Source organism: Phodopus roborovskii, unplaced genomic scaffold (genome assembly GCF_943737965.1).
Source record: "Phodopus roborovskii unplaced genomic scaffold, PHOROB, whole genome shotgun sequence".
Lineage (NCBI taxonomy): Eukaryota > Metazoa > Chordata > Mammalia > Rodentia > Cricetidae > Phodopus > Phodopus roborovskii.
In genome coordinates, this window is record NW_026126446.1 from 1,420,171 (window position 1) to 1,437,748 (window position 17,578).

The 17,578-nt window shown below is 39.9% G+C and overlaps 1 protein-coding gene across 4 annotated transcripts in view; it reads right to left on the reverse strand.

The window, feature by feature from the left end:
• Positions 1–17,578, reverse strand: part of Fkbp15 (FKBP prolyl isomerase family member 15) — a 59,065-nt gene that overhangs the window by 32,179 nt on the left and 9,308 nt on the right. For 2 of the 4 annotated variants that reach the window (XM_051187907.1, XM_051187906.1), the window contains exons 3-12: positions 14,598–14,682; positions 14,020–14,089; positions 9,058–9,132; positions 8,674–8,772; positions 7,034–7,183; positions 5,804–5,872; positions 4,784–4,930; positions 2,445–2,587; positions 1,956–2,013; positions 348–455 (exon numbers count right to left, since the gene is read on the reverse strand). In XM_051187907.1, the coding sequence (XP_051043864.1) occupies positions 348–455; positions 1,956–2,013; positions 2,445–2,587; positions 4,784–4,930; positions 5,804–5,872; positions 7,034–7,183; positions 8,674–8,772; positions 9,058–9,132; positions 14,020–14,089; positions 14,598–14,682 (1,004 nt within the window). The remainder of the gene's footprint in view (positions 1–347; positions 456–1,955; positions 2,014–2,444; positions 2,588–4,783; positions 4,931–5,803; positions 5,873–7,033; positions 7,184–8,673; positions 8,773–9,057; positions 9,133–14,019; positions 14,090–14,597; positions 14,683–17,578) is intronic. The other 2 variants (XM_051187909.1, XM_051187908.1) reach the window with 1 other exon arrangement.

The window sequence follows — 17,578 nt, forward strand, 5'->3', positions numbered from 1 at the left end:
AGAGAGACTGCTGTCGGCTGTGCATCTTGTCCAAAGATTGATCCTTTTTTCTCAACATGAAGCTGATTTAATAATTCCAGACAAGCAGCTGAAGATTCTAAGCAATACAGATTCCAGATCCTGGCACACGAACACTAACCAAACCTCTCTAAATGGTCTAGTTCTTGTGTCTGATGTGCAGGATTTACCTCCATTTGCGGAAGGCCTAATCACGGTAGAAAGACATGTACCCACACTGCTGTCACAGTGACTCTGGACTAGAAGCAGGGAAGGAACTTATTTCAGCCAAAGAAACAGAAGATGGCAGCACTTGTACTATGCATTTTAGTACAGTTACAGGAACATACTTCCATTTCTGAGTCATTGGAATCCAGCTGTGGTGGGAGGATGGGCAGCATGGGCTGACCCATTTTAGCCATCCGAGAGATCAGCTTGGCCTTGACAGTATCAGGACTCTAAAAAGAAAGCACAAACACCACTGTGACTGAGGTTTCAAACAGGTCTACTTCTTTGCCTTGTGTCGAGACCTTTAGCTCTACTACTCCCTATTTGAAGCCATTCTTACAGAAAGCAAGAATTATTTATGATATCAAATACAATGCAAATGTGATATAAATAAAGAATTGAAATGATGACAAGAAAGATGTCTGTCTGGGAACATCAGCTTGAACGCAATCCCTATAGTTCCCCAAAAGAAAGTAAGAATTAAAGATGTCATGCATAGAAGCATATGGTTAATAACAACAGTAAAAATAAGCCCCTATTGATCTTGAATGGACTGCTTTCATATGCATCATCTCTTTAAAACCACGTGTCCCCACTGTAAAATAAGAGTGCTAATGCACTCTTGGTTTAGACAGTTTTTTCTCCATCAGACTAATTACTTGTGGAGTATGTCCTGTTATGGCTGAATGTGCACAGGGCTGGAGGAAGGACCTCGCTTTATCCATCATCTACTGTCCCCAGTGGCAGGGAAAAGCCTAGCTTCAACTTGAAGCTCTTTGTCTACCATCTGGTCCCCTGCAGGATGCTAAGAGTCTGCATGGACCAAGCAGGGCAGCAGAAAACTACCTTTTCATCCCCCCTAAAGGCATTCAAATCCAAATTTTACTGAAATAGCAGTTGGTCCTCTCCTCTGACCATTGGGGAAACAGCACATCAGTGACCAGCTCAAAGTCAATCAGTGGATGAAGAAGCCTCAATTCCTCTGAGAGAATTAAAGCACAAGATGTCTACTCTTTCAGGTAAACGAGTGCTGTCCAATCACACACACACACACACACACACACACACACACACTTTTTTTGTGGTGGTGGCAGTTGCAGAATTTTGTTCTTTTTGAGATAAAATACACATAACATAAAATTATATTAGTGCCAGTTATAATGTGAACAATGCTTATTAAGCACTTATATCAGATATAATGCTGAAAAGTCAGTAATTGTTTACTTCCTTATGTCAAGTTACATATGAAGAAATAAACCTGTTTAGAGATGAGTTCTTCAAGGTCACACAGAATAAGCAACAGAGAAAGTCAAGGGTTAACCACTAATCCATCCCTGCTGGAATAAATGGCATCTCTAAGATGGGAATGCACTTTACTGCAGGGTTCCCTCCCAACCTCACACCACTCTCCTAGTAATACTACAGCTTCTGCTCATTAAAAATAACAACACAGGTTCTGCACTCAAGGCCTTAGGAGCATCTTTAATCCTCACAAGAACTGTAAATGGGGGCTGAAAATTATTCCCACTGCATCAATGAGAAACTGAGGATCTGAAAAGTTAGGTCATTTTCTCAGGGCCATATGCCTTTAATTCAGAACTACTGATGTAAAAGCACAAGGCAATTTCTACTGACTGATTTCCAAATAGGATAAAATGAATATACTAATAATTTCCATCCTATGTCAGTGGCTCTCAACCAAGGGCTTAGGGGTACAGAATCATACTTACTGTACTTACAGTAAGCTGTTCACTGAGAGAGTTAGATTTGGAACGAAGAGGCAGCTCCCTGAAATCAAATAAAACATCCTGAGATAATACAAAACCTATAGTCACCAACCCAAACTAAGCTGGCTTTAAAACGTTGTCTCTGAAATGCTCAACTGAGTAACTAAAACAGAATTTTAACTCTTCCTTGTCATTTGTATAGTCTTTGAGGGCCACCAAAGCTGAACAATCCTTTATTCAAATTCATGCCACTTTCTCATGGGCCCTCATTCTGTATTCATGCTCTTTGCTCAGCTTCCTTCTAGAGTTTTGCAGATAATCTTACTAGCACTTTTACAGACTATTAATCCATTTTCAGAAGAATCTACTGCAGCATTTTCCCTGTTCCTGTTTACTTTTTTCCCAATTACTTAAAATTGACTGCAGTTTTAATCTTTATCTCAGGAACCATGTTGAAGAATACTAGAGCTTGCCATGGCCCTAATGTCTTACCCAGATTTGAGAGGCAGTGATGTAGGTGGTGTCACCACAGGATCACCTGAAAGGCTGTCAGCAGCAGGTACAGGAGAGGGGGCTGCAGAGTCCCGGGAGCTTACACTATGGCCATCAGAGCCAGAATCTCTAGCAAATTTCACCTGGGGTGGAAAAGAATGTACATGCTTACCCTTCAATACTCTCTTTTATTTATTCTTTAGCATACAAGTTATTGCCTATTCAGTAGAGGTAAATCAAAAGAATGCAGAAGACAAAGGAAATGGTTAGTTACAATTCAGCTACCATTACATCATCTGTGTGTATGAATGAATACATGTGTGCTTTTACAAATGGGGCTACAGTTTCATAGTTGTTCTGTTTACTTGCTTATACATTAATGTATTTCCATGTCACTAAATATTTATCTTCATTGTTTTCAGCTACTGAAGAGTATGCCTAACTTCTAGGTCATGTTCCTTCCTGATAAAATCTACACAGTCAAGTCTCCAAAGGATTTTTGAACAGTAGTCATATATATGCTATTACAAAAATCTATTTCATACTAATTAGATGATTGTTTCTACCCCAATAATGCTTTAATGTCTAGGTCTATGTCTAGATCTTTGCATATAATCTTACATGGTTCCTGAGTACAAATTCCTATTAGTTAAATTATTGGATAAAAGATGTACTCCTAGGCCAGGAATAATACTAAGTGGGAAAAAGCACTACCCACCAAGCATGACAACCTGAATTTGATTCTCAGAACCCACAGGTTGTCCTCTGATCTTCACACATGCATTGTAGCAAATGCACACACACACACACACACACACACACACACACACACACACAGTAAATGTTTTTATAAGTGTGTTCATATTTTAAACTTTTATGTAAATCATTAAATTCCATTTATAAAATATAAACTAGTCCATAAGCCATAGCACTGTATAAACCTTTCTCTATATCCTTGACATGCCAGATAAGGGTTATCATTACCAGCTTTGTTGATTTAATATGCATATCCAGCTCTAATTGCTTTTTTAAAGATTAAGTTCTTACTTTTAAATTATGCATAGATGAGTGCGCCTACATGACTTTATGTGCAGTACTTGCATTCAGTTACCTGCTGAGGCCAGCAGAGGGCACTGGGTCCTCTGGAATTAGAGTTAGGCTGTTTAGAGCTGCTTAATGTGAGTGCTGAGAACTAAACCCTGGTCCTCTGCAAGAGCAGTAAGTGCTCTTAACTACTGAGCCATCTTTCCAGCCCTCCTTTTTCTTTTTTCAAACTCAAGATCCTCTTGGCTTTTGTTTAATCAGCATATAAAATATTAGATATGACAAGACATTTTCAAACAAAGTATATTTTAGTAGATACTCTTGTTATCATCTCCCTCATCTCTATCCCATTCCCCTTCATTTTCCAGTCGTTTCCTCTCTCACATATGCTTTTTCTAATTTCTCTTTCATCCTCCTCCTCTCTCTCTCTCTCTCTCTCTCTCTCACACACACACAGAGTCTCACTATGTAGCTCTGGCTGTCATGAACTCACTATGCTCACTATGTAGACCACACTGACCTCAAACTCACAGAGATCCACCTGCCTCTGCCTCTCAATAAAATAAAAAAGGCAACTGCAGACATGTAACTGTAAGATTAGATTGGGCCAGCAGAGAGAAGGCATAGCTACTACATAGAGGTGGCCGTAATATCCATTATTTTATTTTACAGTTTATAGTCACCAGCACCATACAATTTCAACCTAGTAATAACAAGATCATTTGGGAGAAGGGATACTATAAAGTAACTAAAATGTGTTGCTATTTTAGTATAGAAATTATAGGCATTCAAAGACAGATTCTCACTGTGACACCCTGGCTGGTCTGAAACTCATTAGTAGATCAGTTTGGCCACAAACTCACTAAGAGTTGACTGCTTCTGCCTCCCAAATGCTGGAATTAAAGATATGCACCACCACACCTGGCTGACGACATTTTTATACACTGAAAAAAAACAAGACGATGAACTCCAAGTCCATTCTCAGTGAAAACCACTCATCATTTCTTCTACAGCTTTCAGAAATTCCTATGAGTGCATGAACATATATATTCTTTTATGTATGTATGCATATACATATATGTAAATATAACTACATATATAAATGTGGATGGTCATTACAAACATGTGTCACCGTACTAGCATGTTTATGTAGGTCCTGGGAACTGAACTCAGACCTCATGCCTGAAGGTAAAGACTTTACCAACCTTCTCCCTACCCTGTCATTTCTATTTTTAAAAGCAATTTATATCTTCAGAGTCTAGTTTACAAGCACCACACAGGTCAATGCAACTTACCCGCCTAACTTCTACCTCAAACACCAGGATTGAGTCTGTTGGCTGGGTCCAGCCTATTACTCCTTCAGAGGCAGCAGCACAGGCTGAAGGAATGATAATTAACCGTTTTCCTCCTTTCTTCATGCCCAGTAGTCCATCCTCTAAGCCCTATAGAAACCAGGAGTGGGGAAAGCCCATCAGACAAAAAGAACACTTACATGCTCACAAACACATACACGTACATACAACACATAGACACACGCAAAGCAAACAAATGAAAACAAAAGAATGAAAGCTGGCATATCTGGAGATGGGCAAGACATTTATTTGGTTATTTTTTTTTTAATTAATCATATTTTTCCAGGTACTATGGGTAATAATCCCACATTTGTGTTTAATTCCATGATTGCTAGCAATGCCTTCACTTCTTAAGTGAGAAAAGCCTTTTGGAGTCCAATAGCCAGCTTGAAGATCATACAGTCAGTAGGTGTTATGCTTATGTTGGACATGAGACCAGTCTAACTTCAAGGAGCATACCTTAACTATTTAACAGAAAAAGTCTCCAAAGAATTTGGGGGAAACAGCCATAGGCAAAGCAGTGAAAAAAACACTTTGCACATGGATGAAATGAATAGACCCAGCACAATGCCCTAACATGCCCAACACCATGACACCAAACATATGTATGTTAAAATGTTCACTGATAAGCAAAATTCACAACTCTAACCTAGAGCAGTGCTCAAACAGATGAGAACTGAACACTATGGAAGCTGCTGGAAGAAACAGTGCCACCTCTCCATTAGGCTATGGGAACAAAGGAATAATTTCCTCAGAGTCACAAAGGAAAAAGAAAGGGAGGGTCTAAGAAAACAGATGCATTGCTCTTCAGTAGAGCTCCTCACAGGTAAACACCTCCCAATATCGACAATGTAAAACACCTTTCCCTTCCTACATTTCAACCAACTATTTCCAGACTCTAGAAGATAAGGACAGGCTAGGGATGCCACAACATATAAGCTAAATTCCAAAACAGGCTTTTACCTTGACAACTTTTCCTGACCCTAATTTCAGGCGAAGTGGTTTATCTTTGTTAGCAGTAGAGTCAAAAACCTGCCATTTGATAAAGAAAGTCAGTCAGTTTCAAAAACAATAATCAACATGACGATAATCAATTAACAGGGTCAGTACTTCCAAACAGGTATAATAGGCACATAGCTCCTGAAGAAACTAAAAAGATGGGATTACATCATGGTGGGAGGTTATCACACAAATACCCCTGGGAGTATTTTTTCATCTATAACATATATCCAGTAACTGTAATATTCTGGTGCTGATACAATCCTTCCAGGAAAGCAGGATGAGAATTACTAACCTCCATGCACAAAAGGGGAAAACCAAAGGTTTAACAAATTTGATCCAGGTCAAACTGGGATACAACTGAGCCTTATTAATCTATCCGCCTCTCCACTGCTGTTTTTTGTTTGATTAGTTGGTTGGTTGGTTGGTTGGTTGGTTGGTTGGTTAGTTGGTTGGTTTTTGATACAGGCTTTCACTATGTAGCCCTGGCTGGTTATGAATTCACTATGTAGACTTGGCAAGCCCTGAACTCATTATGATCTGTCTGCACATGCCTTCCACGTGCTGGAACTAAAATCCTGTGCCACCAAGGCCCACACATTCATACTTTCTAAGTCATACAGCTCTTTCTGTCATATCACAAAGCTTTTGAAAACTTCACAGTATTAAAAACACAACAATTCCAACATATTTATAGTGTCTCTTAAAAGAAAAATGGTAGCCAGACACAGTGGCATTTGATTTTAATCCCAGCACTCTGGAGAAAGGGCAGAGTCAGATGCAGGCAGATCTCTATGATCTCCAGTCAAGCCTGGTCTACACAGGAAGTTCCAGGCTAGCCAAGGCTATGTAGTGAGCCCCTGTCTCAAAAAGAAAAGAAAGATGGTGAGAAGGTCTAAAAATAAGGTCTATTTCTTAAAGATGTATTCAAATTTAAAACTGACAGTGAGGACAAGACATGCACATCAATTATCCTTGAGAAAATGTATCCATCTAGATATGATATCAGATGTGGGGGCACTGAGTCTATTTGCTCAGCAACATTTCATGAATGTGACCCAAAAGCAGTTGTGGAGACTGATTCAGCCTTCATAAACGTGTCTACTGACCAATAGCCACAGTTCACTTTCCATGTGCACATGAAAGGCCGCATGCCATTTACATAGAAAGAACTTGGAGAGCACATTGTCTTACCTGGCCCAGCATCTGATTCTGAAGGAGCCAACCCGTATAGGTTACTTCCAAAGAATCTCCAGTGTCTACAGCAGGACCCTCTGCTGCAACCAGGTCCTGGCACAGTACTGTATCCAAGGAAGAACTGCTATTGCACTTGGCCACACACACCTGCAAGGTCCAAATCAGAGCACCATAAGCTTGGTTTAAGCTTCATACATACCCATCACTGCTAATATTCTTTTTCAAAAAGCTGCATCTACTAACAAACAGATTACAAGTTGCAAGTAAGCCATTCCAAAGTCAGTAATCTGGCCAGGAATCAAGGTGCCTAACAAGACAACATTGGAGTCAGAATGTCTGGGTACAGATCCAGGTATTGCCAGTTCTTAACTCTGACCTTCAGCAAATAACTTAATCTCCACATCTCTACCCATCCCCACTTGCAAAATGAAGAAGAGCTTTGCAATCTTACAGAGTAGCTATGAAAATCAGACAGGCCAATGCAAACAGAGTGCTTAGCAATGAGCCTAGGAAATAACAGTAAGTAAACAGGGGCTCTGACCTCATGATCTAATAATCACCTCCCAATAATCACCTTAGTGATTAGACTTCAATAATGTGACCTCTGAGGGAAAGGGACATTCAAACCACAGCAGACAATATCCATATCACAAACTTCTAAATAATTTTTCATGGGGTAGAAAGATAAAATACAGAAAATATAGGACTCTTGAAGGAATACACATACTTAACTTATATACATAAAAGTAATATAATATGTTAATATGTGTTACTCTAGGTAGTAAAGTTATGAATGTGTGCATGTGTTATATGCTTGTGTGTGGGTGCATAAGTGTGTTCAGGTACATGTGCATGTGTACAGCCATGTAGAGGCCAAAGGATAAAGTTCTGGGGTTACAAGTACACTTTCTCTTTATCACCCATTTCTGGGAATCGAACTCAAATTCTCATGTTTACATGACATTACCAACTAGCCTTTAAATGATTTTTTTTTCAGATGTTTTTCTGCAATGAGTTCATAGAATTTTAAGTCTTTTGAAATGCTACTTTTATAGGTCTCATGTACCTTTAAGAAAACTGTAGCAAAAAAAGGTAGGGATTTTTGCATGTATATGTGTATGTGTGGTATATGTATACGTGTGTTCACATGTGTGGGCACATGGCTGAAGCTGCACATGTCTGGAGGCTCAAGGTTAACATCAGGTGTCTCCCTTGACTGTTGTATTTACTGAGACAGGGTGTCTGGCTGAACCCAGAGTCCTGATTCTGTTAGTCTAATCAGCCAGTTTGTCCCAGGAATCCATCTCTGCCATACCCATCTAGCACTTATTTGAGGCCTGGGGATGTGAACTCTGGTCCTTACACTTGCATAGCAACAAGTGTTTTAACACTGGACCATCTCTCCTGCCCAGCAGAAAAGTATTAATCAAATACTCTCATATTTCCCCATTTTTCCCTTTAAACACTTCCTCAGGCAATTTCAGTAAGAACTTCTTTTCCTGAAACACAGCAAGTTTCATGGGTTCTTTACCTTGTCATTAATAACACAGAGCAGTTATGGTTTTGCCATAACTTAAATAAAGAAGACTCCAAACAAGTGCTCTGGCTTTGCACAGGAAAGAGTAAGAAGACTTCACCTGTTTATTGAACGCCACAGCAGCCTTCTCTGACTCAAACATGATAGACCAGTTTTGTCTCTGGTCATCATAAAAGGTGCTGTAGTTATTGGACCGAACCTGGGAAAAGAAAAAGAAAGTTTGGATAGTCCAAGCAAAGCAGCACATGGGTAAATCTGACTGTCTTAGCTCACAGAGGAAGATGGATTCAGGGAACTCGGTGGCAAACAGGAGCCTCCCTACCCGCGCTGTTAGTCCACATTCCCAAATGGCGCTAGGAGACCTTTGAAAGGCTGCTTACTGGTGTCCATGCCTGAGCCGGGATCTTTTTCTATCAGGAATGTTCAGGTCCATCTTTCCCACAAACCTAAAGGGGCTAGTGATTCCAGTACGAGGGACTCTTACCATTAGCTCAAAGTTCAGATGAACTGTGGCAACAGTCACTGGCTGCTGCTGACTGATGTAAAGAAGAATCCTATACTGTAGTCAAACACAATGGACAGAAAAAGAAAACAGGTTAACAGCAACACAGGATCTCCAGTAAGACATGAGGCTACACATGCAGCTATAAATCTCAAAACTGTTCAGTCTGTGAAATAAGATTTTCTCATTGCCCATTTAACCTCTTTTCACTCTGGCCTCACTCTTTAACCATAATTAACAATAGCTTATTTTGTTGATATTTCCATTCATGGAGGGTTAACTAAGAGATGGTAACTGGATGCTTTACTGAAAATGCAAGCCAGATTTGGTGGTGCATGCCTGTAACCCCAGCACTTGGGAGGCCGAGACAGGAGGATTACCATGAGTTTGAGTTCAATATGAGCTATAGAATGAAACCCTGTCTCAAAAACACAGAAAAAACACCAACCAACCAATCAACCACCAATAACAAAAATCTTTTAAATTTGAGGGGGAAAAATCACATAAATCATATGTGTACAGCTCAGTGAATATTCATTCACTTGTATATGTGCCCATGTGGCAACCAGCTAGATTGAGAAAAAGCCAGTGTTTCCTACATCCTAATAGATCCCTCTGCCCCTGCCTATCAATAATCTCTCTCTACCCCAGAGAACCATGACTGTGGCTCAGTCATGGGTCAATTTCACTATAGTTAAGTAACTATAAATGGCTTATAGATCTTGATTTTTGTCCTGCTTTTTCATGTAACATAGACTAAGCTTTGTTACTTAATTTACCAGTACTTGGTTCTCTACTGTCCGTTACCATCATTCTATATGAATATATAACAATCTATTTACTCACTCTCGTAGTCATGGCTATTCAAGTTGTGCCCAGTCTGAAACCATTATGGATAGTGTATCTATGAACTTGCTCTATGTCTCCTAGAGGACATGGCCATGTACCTCCTTCTACCTAATGAACTTCCTTCCATAGTAACAACCTACTGACAATGGATTCTCCCATTTTTGTCTGTAAATTTATTTTGTATTGTTTCTTATGGGTATTTTTCTTGGTATAGAATTACATACAGGGGGTCAGAATTATAGCACAGGGCTACAGCATGGACTTCGAAAAGTCATGGGTAAGAAAAACCTTGGATGACCTTTGAGCGTACTGAGCTAATAAAGCAAGTCAATCACAAAAAGATGAATGTCATATGACTTCACTTACATGAGGTATCTAGAACAGGCAAATTCACAGAGACAGAAGATTAGAGGTTATGGAGGAGTAGGAGTAGGGAGATGGAGGGTTACCACTTAATGGGTCATTTCTATTTGAGGTTACAGGAACAAATGGGAATAGTGATAAAGAGTACTTAGTACTGTATATGTATTTAAAGACACTGACTTGGGACTGGAGAGACTTGGGACTGCAGCTAAGAGCACTGGTTGTTCTTACAGAGGACCTGAGTTCAATTCCCAGCACTCACATGGCAGCTCACAACCACCAGTAACTCCAGTCCCAGGAGATCCTACACCCTCTTCTGGACTCTTCTGGCACACAGTACACAAGTAGTACACAGATAGACATGTAGGCAAACCACCCACATACATGCAATAAATAAATATAAAATAAGCAAAATAGCCACTGGACTATGTACTAAAAATGTTAAACTTCAAAATTTTACATATAAAAACTATGTGTCACCGTCAGCCTCCATGTGCATGGATTCCAGGCCTGTAGATTTAAACATATCCTTTTTTCTTATATGCCTTAAATAATCTAGTAACCATTCATGGAGCATTTGCATCTATTAGATGGTACAAATAGCCTAGAGATGACTTAAGGTATATAGAAGGATGTACAAGTACAGCCCTCTGCCATTTTACAAAAGGATCTTGAGCATCACAGATTTTCTTATAGGTGGGGAGGGAGAACCCAGGAACCAGTCTCCTAGATTATACATGTGTACTACATATCAATTAAACAAACACAAACATGCAAATAATTAAAATTCACCCCTTGGTCTGGAGACATAATGGTTAAGATCATTTGCTGCTCTTCTAGAGGAGCTGAGTCCCCCAAATCCATGAAAGGAGGCTCAAAACGATCTGTAACTGTAGCTCCAGGGGAACAGATGCCTTTGACCTCCTCAGGTACCTGCATTCATATGCACGTCCCCACATGCAGACACAATTACTTACACATAACTAATCTTTAAAAAATAAATATTTTTAAAAATAAAAATTTTCCTCAGAAATATGGGGGGGGGGGGCTATGAGGGCTGATATGTGGTTTTATGTAAAATCTTATTTTATTTTTCAAAGTGAAGGGCTGATCACCACAATTCAGTGGTAGACTGAAGTGGTTATATGAGGATTAGACATTTATTAAGAGTCAGTATATCATGGCTACAGGGTTGGCTCAGTAGTTAATGGCTGTTGTTCGTGCACTGGACTCAGGCCTGATTCCTAGTACCCACATGTGGCTCACAACTCTCCTAACTTCAGTTCCAGAGGGATCCAATGCTCTCTTCTCACCTCTCTGGGCACCATGCACTCACTTGGAGCACAGAAAAACAATGCAGGCAGGACATTCATATACATAAAATAAATAAATAAATCTTTAAAACTTTTTACCAATCAGTCTACTTCTGAGTTGTCATGATTCTCAGGCAGGACCTTTCCAAGCTTTTGGCTGGAAGCCTAGACAGTCTCTAACTCCTTGGTCCTTAAAGTTCCACTCAACAGAGGTTTTTAGCTGAGTTCTTTAGCTACTTCACCATGAAGTTCAAAATCAAGCAAATACAAGGAGGAAGAGAGTTGCTACTTGTGCAGGTTCTCTCCCTGTAGAAGTGTTCCTCTTATGTACCACAGATGTGCAGAAATTGTTCTGACTCTGGCACAGTGCCTGGACTTCTATACCACCCCTGAATTCAACAAAGTTGCACAGGGAAACCGATGTAGAACTGCCTGACTCTCCAGTCCTGTCAGCGTCTCTTTTCTTGAGCAATCTCTCTGCTCATGTCATACTTGCTGCCTAGACTACACCTAAAGTCAGCAATTGGTGGTGTTTTCCCTTTAAGATTTTAATTTATCTTCCCTTCATCATTTCTATAGCTCTCCAGTGAGGTGGTTTAGGGTTTTTGTTTTGTTTTGTTTTTTTCAGAGAACTTTAAAATATAACTGTTGTAATTTTTCTTTTTTAAGACAGGGTCTCATTGTGTAGCCCTGGCCGGCCTTGATCTCCTATGTAAATTGTATCTCCCTTGAGCCCACAGAGATCCTCCTGCCTCTGCCTCTCAAGTTGTGGGATTAAAGTGTGTGCTACTACCCTGCTATGAGTTTTTTTTAATATGAATGGGTGTTTTGTCTGTATTTTTATATGTGTACTATGTCTGTACTTTGTGCCTGGTGTCTGTTGAGGTCAGAAAAGAGCACTGGATCCCCTACAACTGGAGTTACAGACAATTGTAAGCAGCAATGTTGATGCTGGGAATTGAATCTGGGTCCTCTGAAAGAGCAACCAGGGCTCTTAATCACTGAGCCATCTCTCCAATCCTCAAAATGTATTTATGTTATGTGTATGGGTGTTTTACATGTATCAATGCATGCAGAGGCCAGAAGATTCCCTGAACTGGAATTACAGATAGTTGTGAGCCAATATGTGAGCACTGAGAACCAAACTCAGGACCTCTGGAAGAGAAGGTGGTGCTCTTAGCCACTAAGCCACACTTCCAGTCCCTTATCTGCTTCTTTTTAATTGCGTCTCCAACCTACTACCTCTTTCTGGCTCTCAAGTATAGCGATGTCTTACAATTAGAAGTCTAAGATCCAAATTGTAACTTCCAATGAGTAGGTCCAGATAACAGCAGCAGCTGCTAAAACACCAAACAAGACACAGCCAGACATCATTTGATTCCTGATGGGAGGATGGAAGATTTAAGGGTCACAGGAACCAACTGCAATGGGTAACCTCACTAGATGTTGACTCAAATGGATGTACATGAAAAAAACAATAAAGAAGTTTGAATACTTCCTGGTAATGACTGAGATTAAGATGTACTGTTTACTTTTTAGGCGTGATAATGACGTGATAGTTTTGAGTATCTCATCTCCTAGAATTATATACTAACGCATTCACCACTGAAATTGTATATCGAGATCTGTTCAAAATAACCTGAATGGGAAAAGAAAGAGGTGAGGGTGCGATCACAGATGAAAAACTAATAACTGCTAGCAAGAGCTTAGTACTAATTCTTGTGGCTTAATATTTAAGTCCACTGATTTGTGTTTCAAATTTCCTATATCTGTTTTTGTGTGTCTTACAGTGTTGTCCATTGTATCAGTCACCATGGGCAACTAATCTTAGCTTTGTGCCGAGAGTGGCAGAGCAGCAGGAACCTCATGTTCTCTGGGCCTCTGAAATGTGAGAATTTCTTATGTTTAGCTCAATAATGTCTAACTCAATGTTCTGAAGTAGTATTTGAGCAGGATGTACCAACTCAAAGAAGTCAGGCCTAGGGGCATTTAGTGACATCCACTATACCTCACCCTGACTAATCTACAGTGATCAACTGCTCAACCTAGTTTTCAGACTTGCAAAGGATAAATATTAGTCATTAACGTAGGCATAAAGATGGAATGTGCTAATGGTACGATGAATGATCATTACCCAACAAAGAGTGCCCCTGACGTTTTACTCCAAAGCTTTCCAGTTCTGACACTAGAGCCATCACAAAGGAAACATCTAAAACAAACGTTCTGAGCAGCTGCACTTGTTTTAACACACAACAGTAAGCAAACTGAGTCCGTCCACTGAATCCTACACATTCAGAGTCATCATTAGTAGCCACTTTTTTCCTCTGACACATGAGCCAGATCAGGCAGATTAAAAACCAGACCCTTGGTACTGACAATATTTGGGATGTGGAGTATGAATCAATGTGGGGCTTCTCACCTCTCTGGTTGTGTGGTTTCCCAGGACGGCAGCTCCAAATTTGCCTTGCTTTGCATATTGACCATTAATGCTAGTGAAGCAAGAAAACAACAGATATCAGGACCCCTTTAAGCCATGAGGAGTCAGCACTCTGTTTTGATACAACTAGGCATTTGGCCTTTAAAGGAGGTCAGAGGCAGGCAGTTTTTTAATCTAAAGCTCTTCTGAAACTTCATTTTCTTTCTTTGAGACAGAATCTCATTGGTATAACTCTGTCTGGTCTGGAACTCACAGAGATCCTGAAGTCTCTGCCTCTCAAGTGCTGGGATTATAGATGAGTGACACCAGCCCCAGCCCCAACTTCTTTATTCTTCAAATCATCTATTACCCACAGTACCCCCAAGAACTTAAGAAGCTACTGTGGAGGGCCCAAACACTAACAACACAGACAAAATAATGCTGAGTTATCTAAGACTCTGTCTAGGCAAGGGCCGAGGAACTAGGCTGCAAAGAGCATGGGTTCTGAGGAAGGGCAGGAACTGCATCCTACACTTCCCTGCCCTCCACCAGCTCAGCCGCTTTCTCTCCCAACTACTTACTATCGGTATGCATGCACTGCAGTTGCAAACAGCACAGATGAAGTGCCTGGGGTAGCTGTTGCTGGTTTTGGTGCTGTCTGATTTCCTGAAGATGAAGAAAACAAAGGTGTCATTCATTTTTTGATTTTTAGCCTCAAAATTCCACTCCAAACTTTCTGGTTATTGTAACAATGATTTCATTACCACTATCCTTATTGGATCCAGAAAGAACCCATGGCCTTCTCTGGTGGTGAGGAAACAGGCTTTAAGTGAGAGCTTTACACAACAACTGTAAACGACGCTAGACTCACTCCAGCCCCAACACCATACACCACAGACAAATTTCTAGGCAAGAAGTATTGCCTAGAAATCAGGGCCATACTGCAGCATTCTTTTTTCTTTTCAATGCTCTGACAACTAGGGTATAGAAAAATAAAGCTATTTCCCTCTTAAAGAACTTAGGGTGATAGTGGAGATGAAAGTTCCTGGAAGGAACCCCACCTGACTAATCAACTGACTAGAAGGCCAGTGATTCAGCTAGATAAGAATATTTGCAGGTTCGGAGCCTAATTACAACCTATCCTGGGCGGTCTTCGGCCCCCTTAATAGTCCTCCCTTGACCACTCATGTGTTTAATCTAACATCTTGCTGACTAACAGGTAGGACCTTTTGGAATGTATTAACTTAAAAGAACACTAGCTTCTACCAACCAAAAGGCTAAGAATGTCATCAGATAGCATCTGAGGCCTAAGAAGATGTTTTCTCATTTTGTTTTAACCTCATGGCTCCACCAATGCATGTGAAAAGTACCCAGAGTTTTGACTTTCTTTGTTCCTTTCTCATAAACTTCACCAAACATTGCAACATGAGATTTGGGAAGAATTGAATCTGTGTTCCTGGGCCACAATGTTCCCTTTGAAGTGATGGCTGTATTTTTACATCAATGCTTAAATCACACCCAAAATCTGCCAAGGGCTATACAATAACTTTAAAAAAAAAATGATTTATTTAACTTTTATTTTAGGTGCATTAGCATCAGATCCCCTGGAACAGGAGTTATAGACAGTTGTGAGCTGTCATGTGGGTGCTAGGAATTGAACCTGGGTCCCTCTGGAAGAGCAGTGCTCTTAATCACTAAGATATCTCTCTAGCCCAACACTAATGTTTAAAAATGGCATATTAAGGTTAAGGGTAAATTGCATTCTGTTATTGTCTTGATTTTTGTCTATCTGTCTGTATACTGGACACAGAGTCTCCCTTGTATAGTCCAACCTGACCTGGAACCCATGATCCCCCTGCCTCACCCTCCTGAGTGCTAGGACCACAGGTATTCACCTTTACACCCAGTGGCAAACTACAAGCTAAGCTCACTAAATGAATGTCTCACAGAAAAGTAATAAGAAAACATTAAAAATCAAATGAATTTACTTTCACAAACCTTGTTCTCTCTCATTTTTCTGTATGAACACCTCTCCTCAATTTTAGAGTACAAGGACAATGTACAAAAGTCAGATAAATATAAAAAAAAGCACAATAAAAATATAAATCACTTATAACTTCATCACTCAAAATTAAATACCAGTGAACTGAAGTATTTATTCTGAGTCCTTTCTTTGTACACATAAGTTCTGCAGTAGCGTTTTTAGTATTTTAGTATAAAATGAAGATTCAACCTGGCCTCTTCCATTTCTCATTAACTATAAGTCTTCTCTATATCCTCCAAAAGAAGCCTAAGTGGATGGCTCATGGTTACTGCCCAAACTGCTTCTTTATAACTACACAAAATACTATGACCAATTCTAAGGACTTACCCAATTCCTTTAAAAAAATAATAATTATTATTATTATTTATATATTTATTTAATATGCATTGGTGTTTTGCCTGCACGTTTGTCTGTATGAGGGTGTCAGATCCTCTGGGACTGGAGTTATAGATAGTTGTGAACTGCCATGTGGGTACAGGGAATTGAATCCGGGCCCTTTAACTGCTGAACCATCTCTCCAGCCCCAAGAATTTACCAAATTTCTTACTGTGCTACATTTCTTTGAGCAGTTATCAAATTGTCTGTTAAACATAATGTTATAGTGAACATTCCTCACACACATTTTGTGTGTGATCTCTGACCCTTTTCTTAGACTACATTCCTGAAAATAGAATTCTGAGGTGAAGTGGTATAGAGAATTTGGTTTGTTTCTGCCCTGCTGCAGTATCCTTGGGAAATACTATGGCAATTTACACTCCCATCAGGGGTACAGCTGTGACTGTTTCATATTGTTGCCCATGGGAAGCTGTCTAATTAAATCTTCACCAAGTGAAGGAACAGGAAAGGAGGAGTACCCTCTCATGGCTGTTATCTGAATTTACTGATTATAGGGGAGAGAAAACTAAACATTTCCCTCGGGCTCAGGGTCCAGAAGCAGGGTGCTAGCCCAAAATGAATGGCAACAGCTGTGAAAATAAAGTGTTCATTGTGTTATTTGCTTATTTTCTTAGTGGTATGTTCTATGTCTTCCTTACTATGTTTAGAAAGTTACTTACAGTTTAGTTTAATCTGAACTTTCTAGTTGTATGTAGTGTACCAAGATAAATCTTTTCTCCTGTGAAGCAATCTATAGGAGTCGGGGTGGGGATCTCACTGGCACCCTCCTCCAGGTTAAGGCAACCTCTTTTATCACTCTTGGGCTATCATCACCCCAGCTCACACTCTGAAGAGGCAATGTTTCTGCATCTGCCAGGGGTATAAGCAGAGTGTGGCCATCACCGAGAGAGAGTCTTATTGCTCGGCATTCCTCCTTCTCTGAAATCAACATTATTCAGACTTTTGGACTTGGAACTCAAGAGGTAATCTTGCAACATATAGTCCGGTAAAAAAAAATTATTTTGAGCAAAATTTCCTTAATTTAGTTCCCTTGTTCAGTAGATGATTGAATAATTTTGTTTTCTTCACTAATTGTTAATGAATTTCTCTTGAGTCCCTTTTAATCTCTTCTTTAAAAAAAAA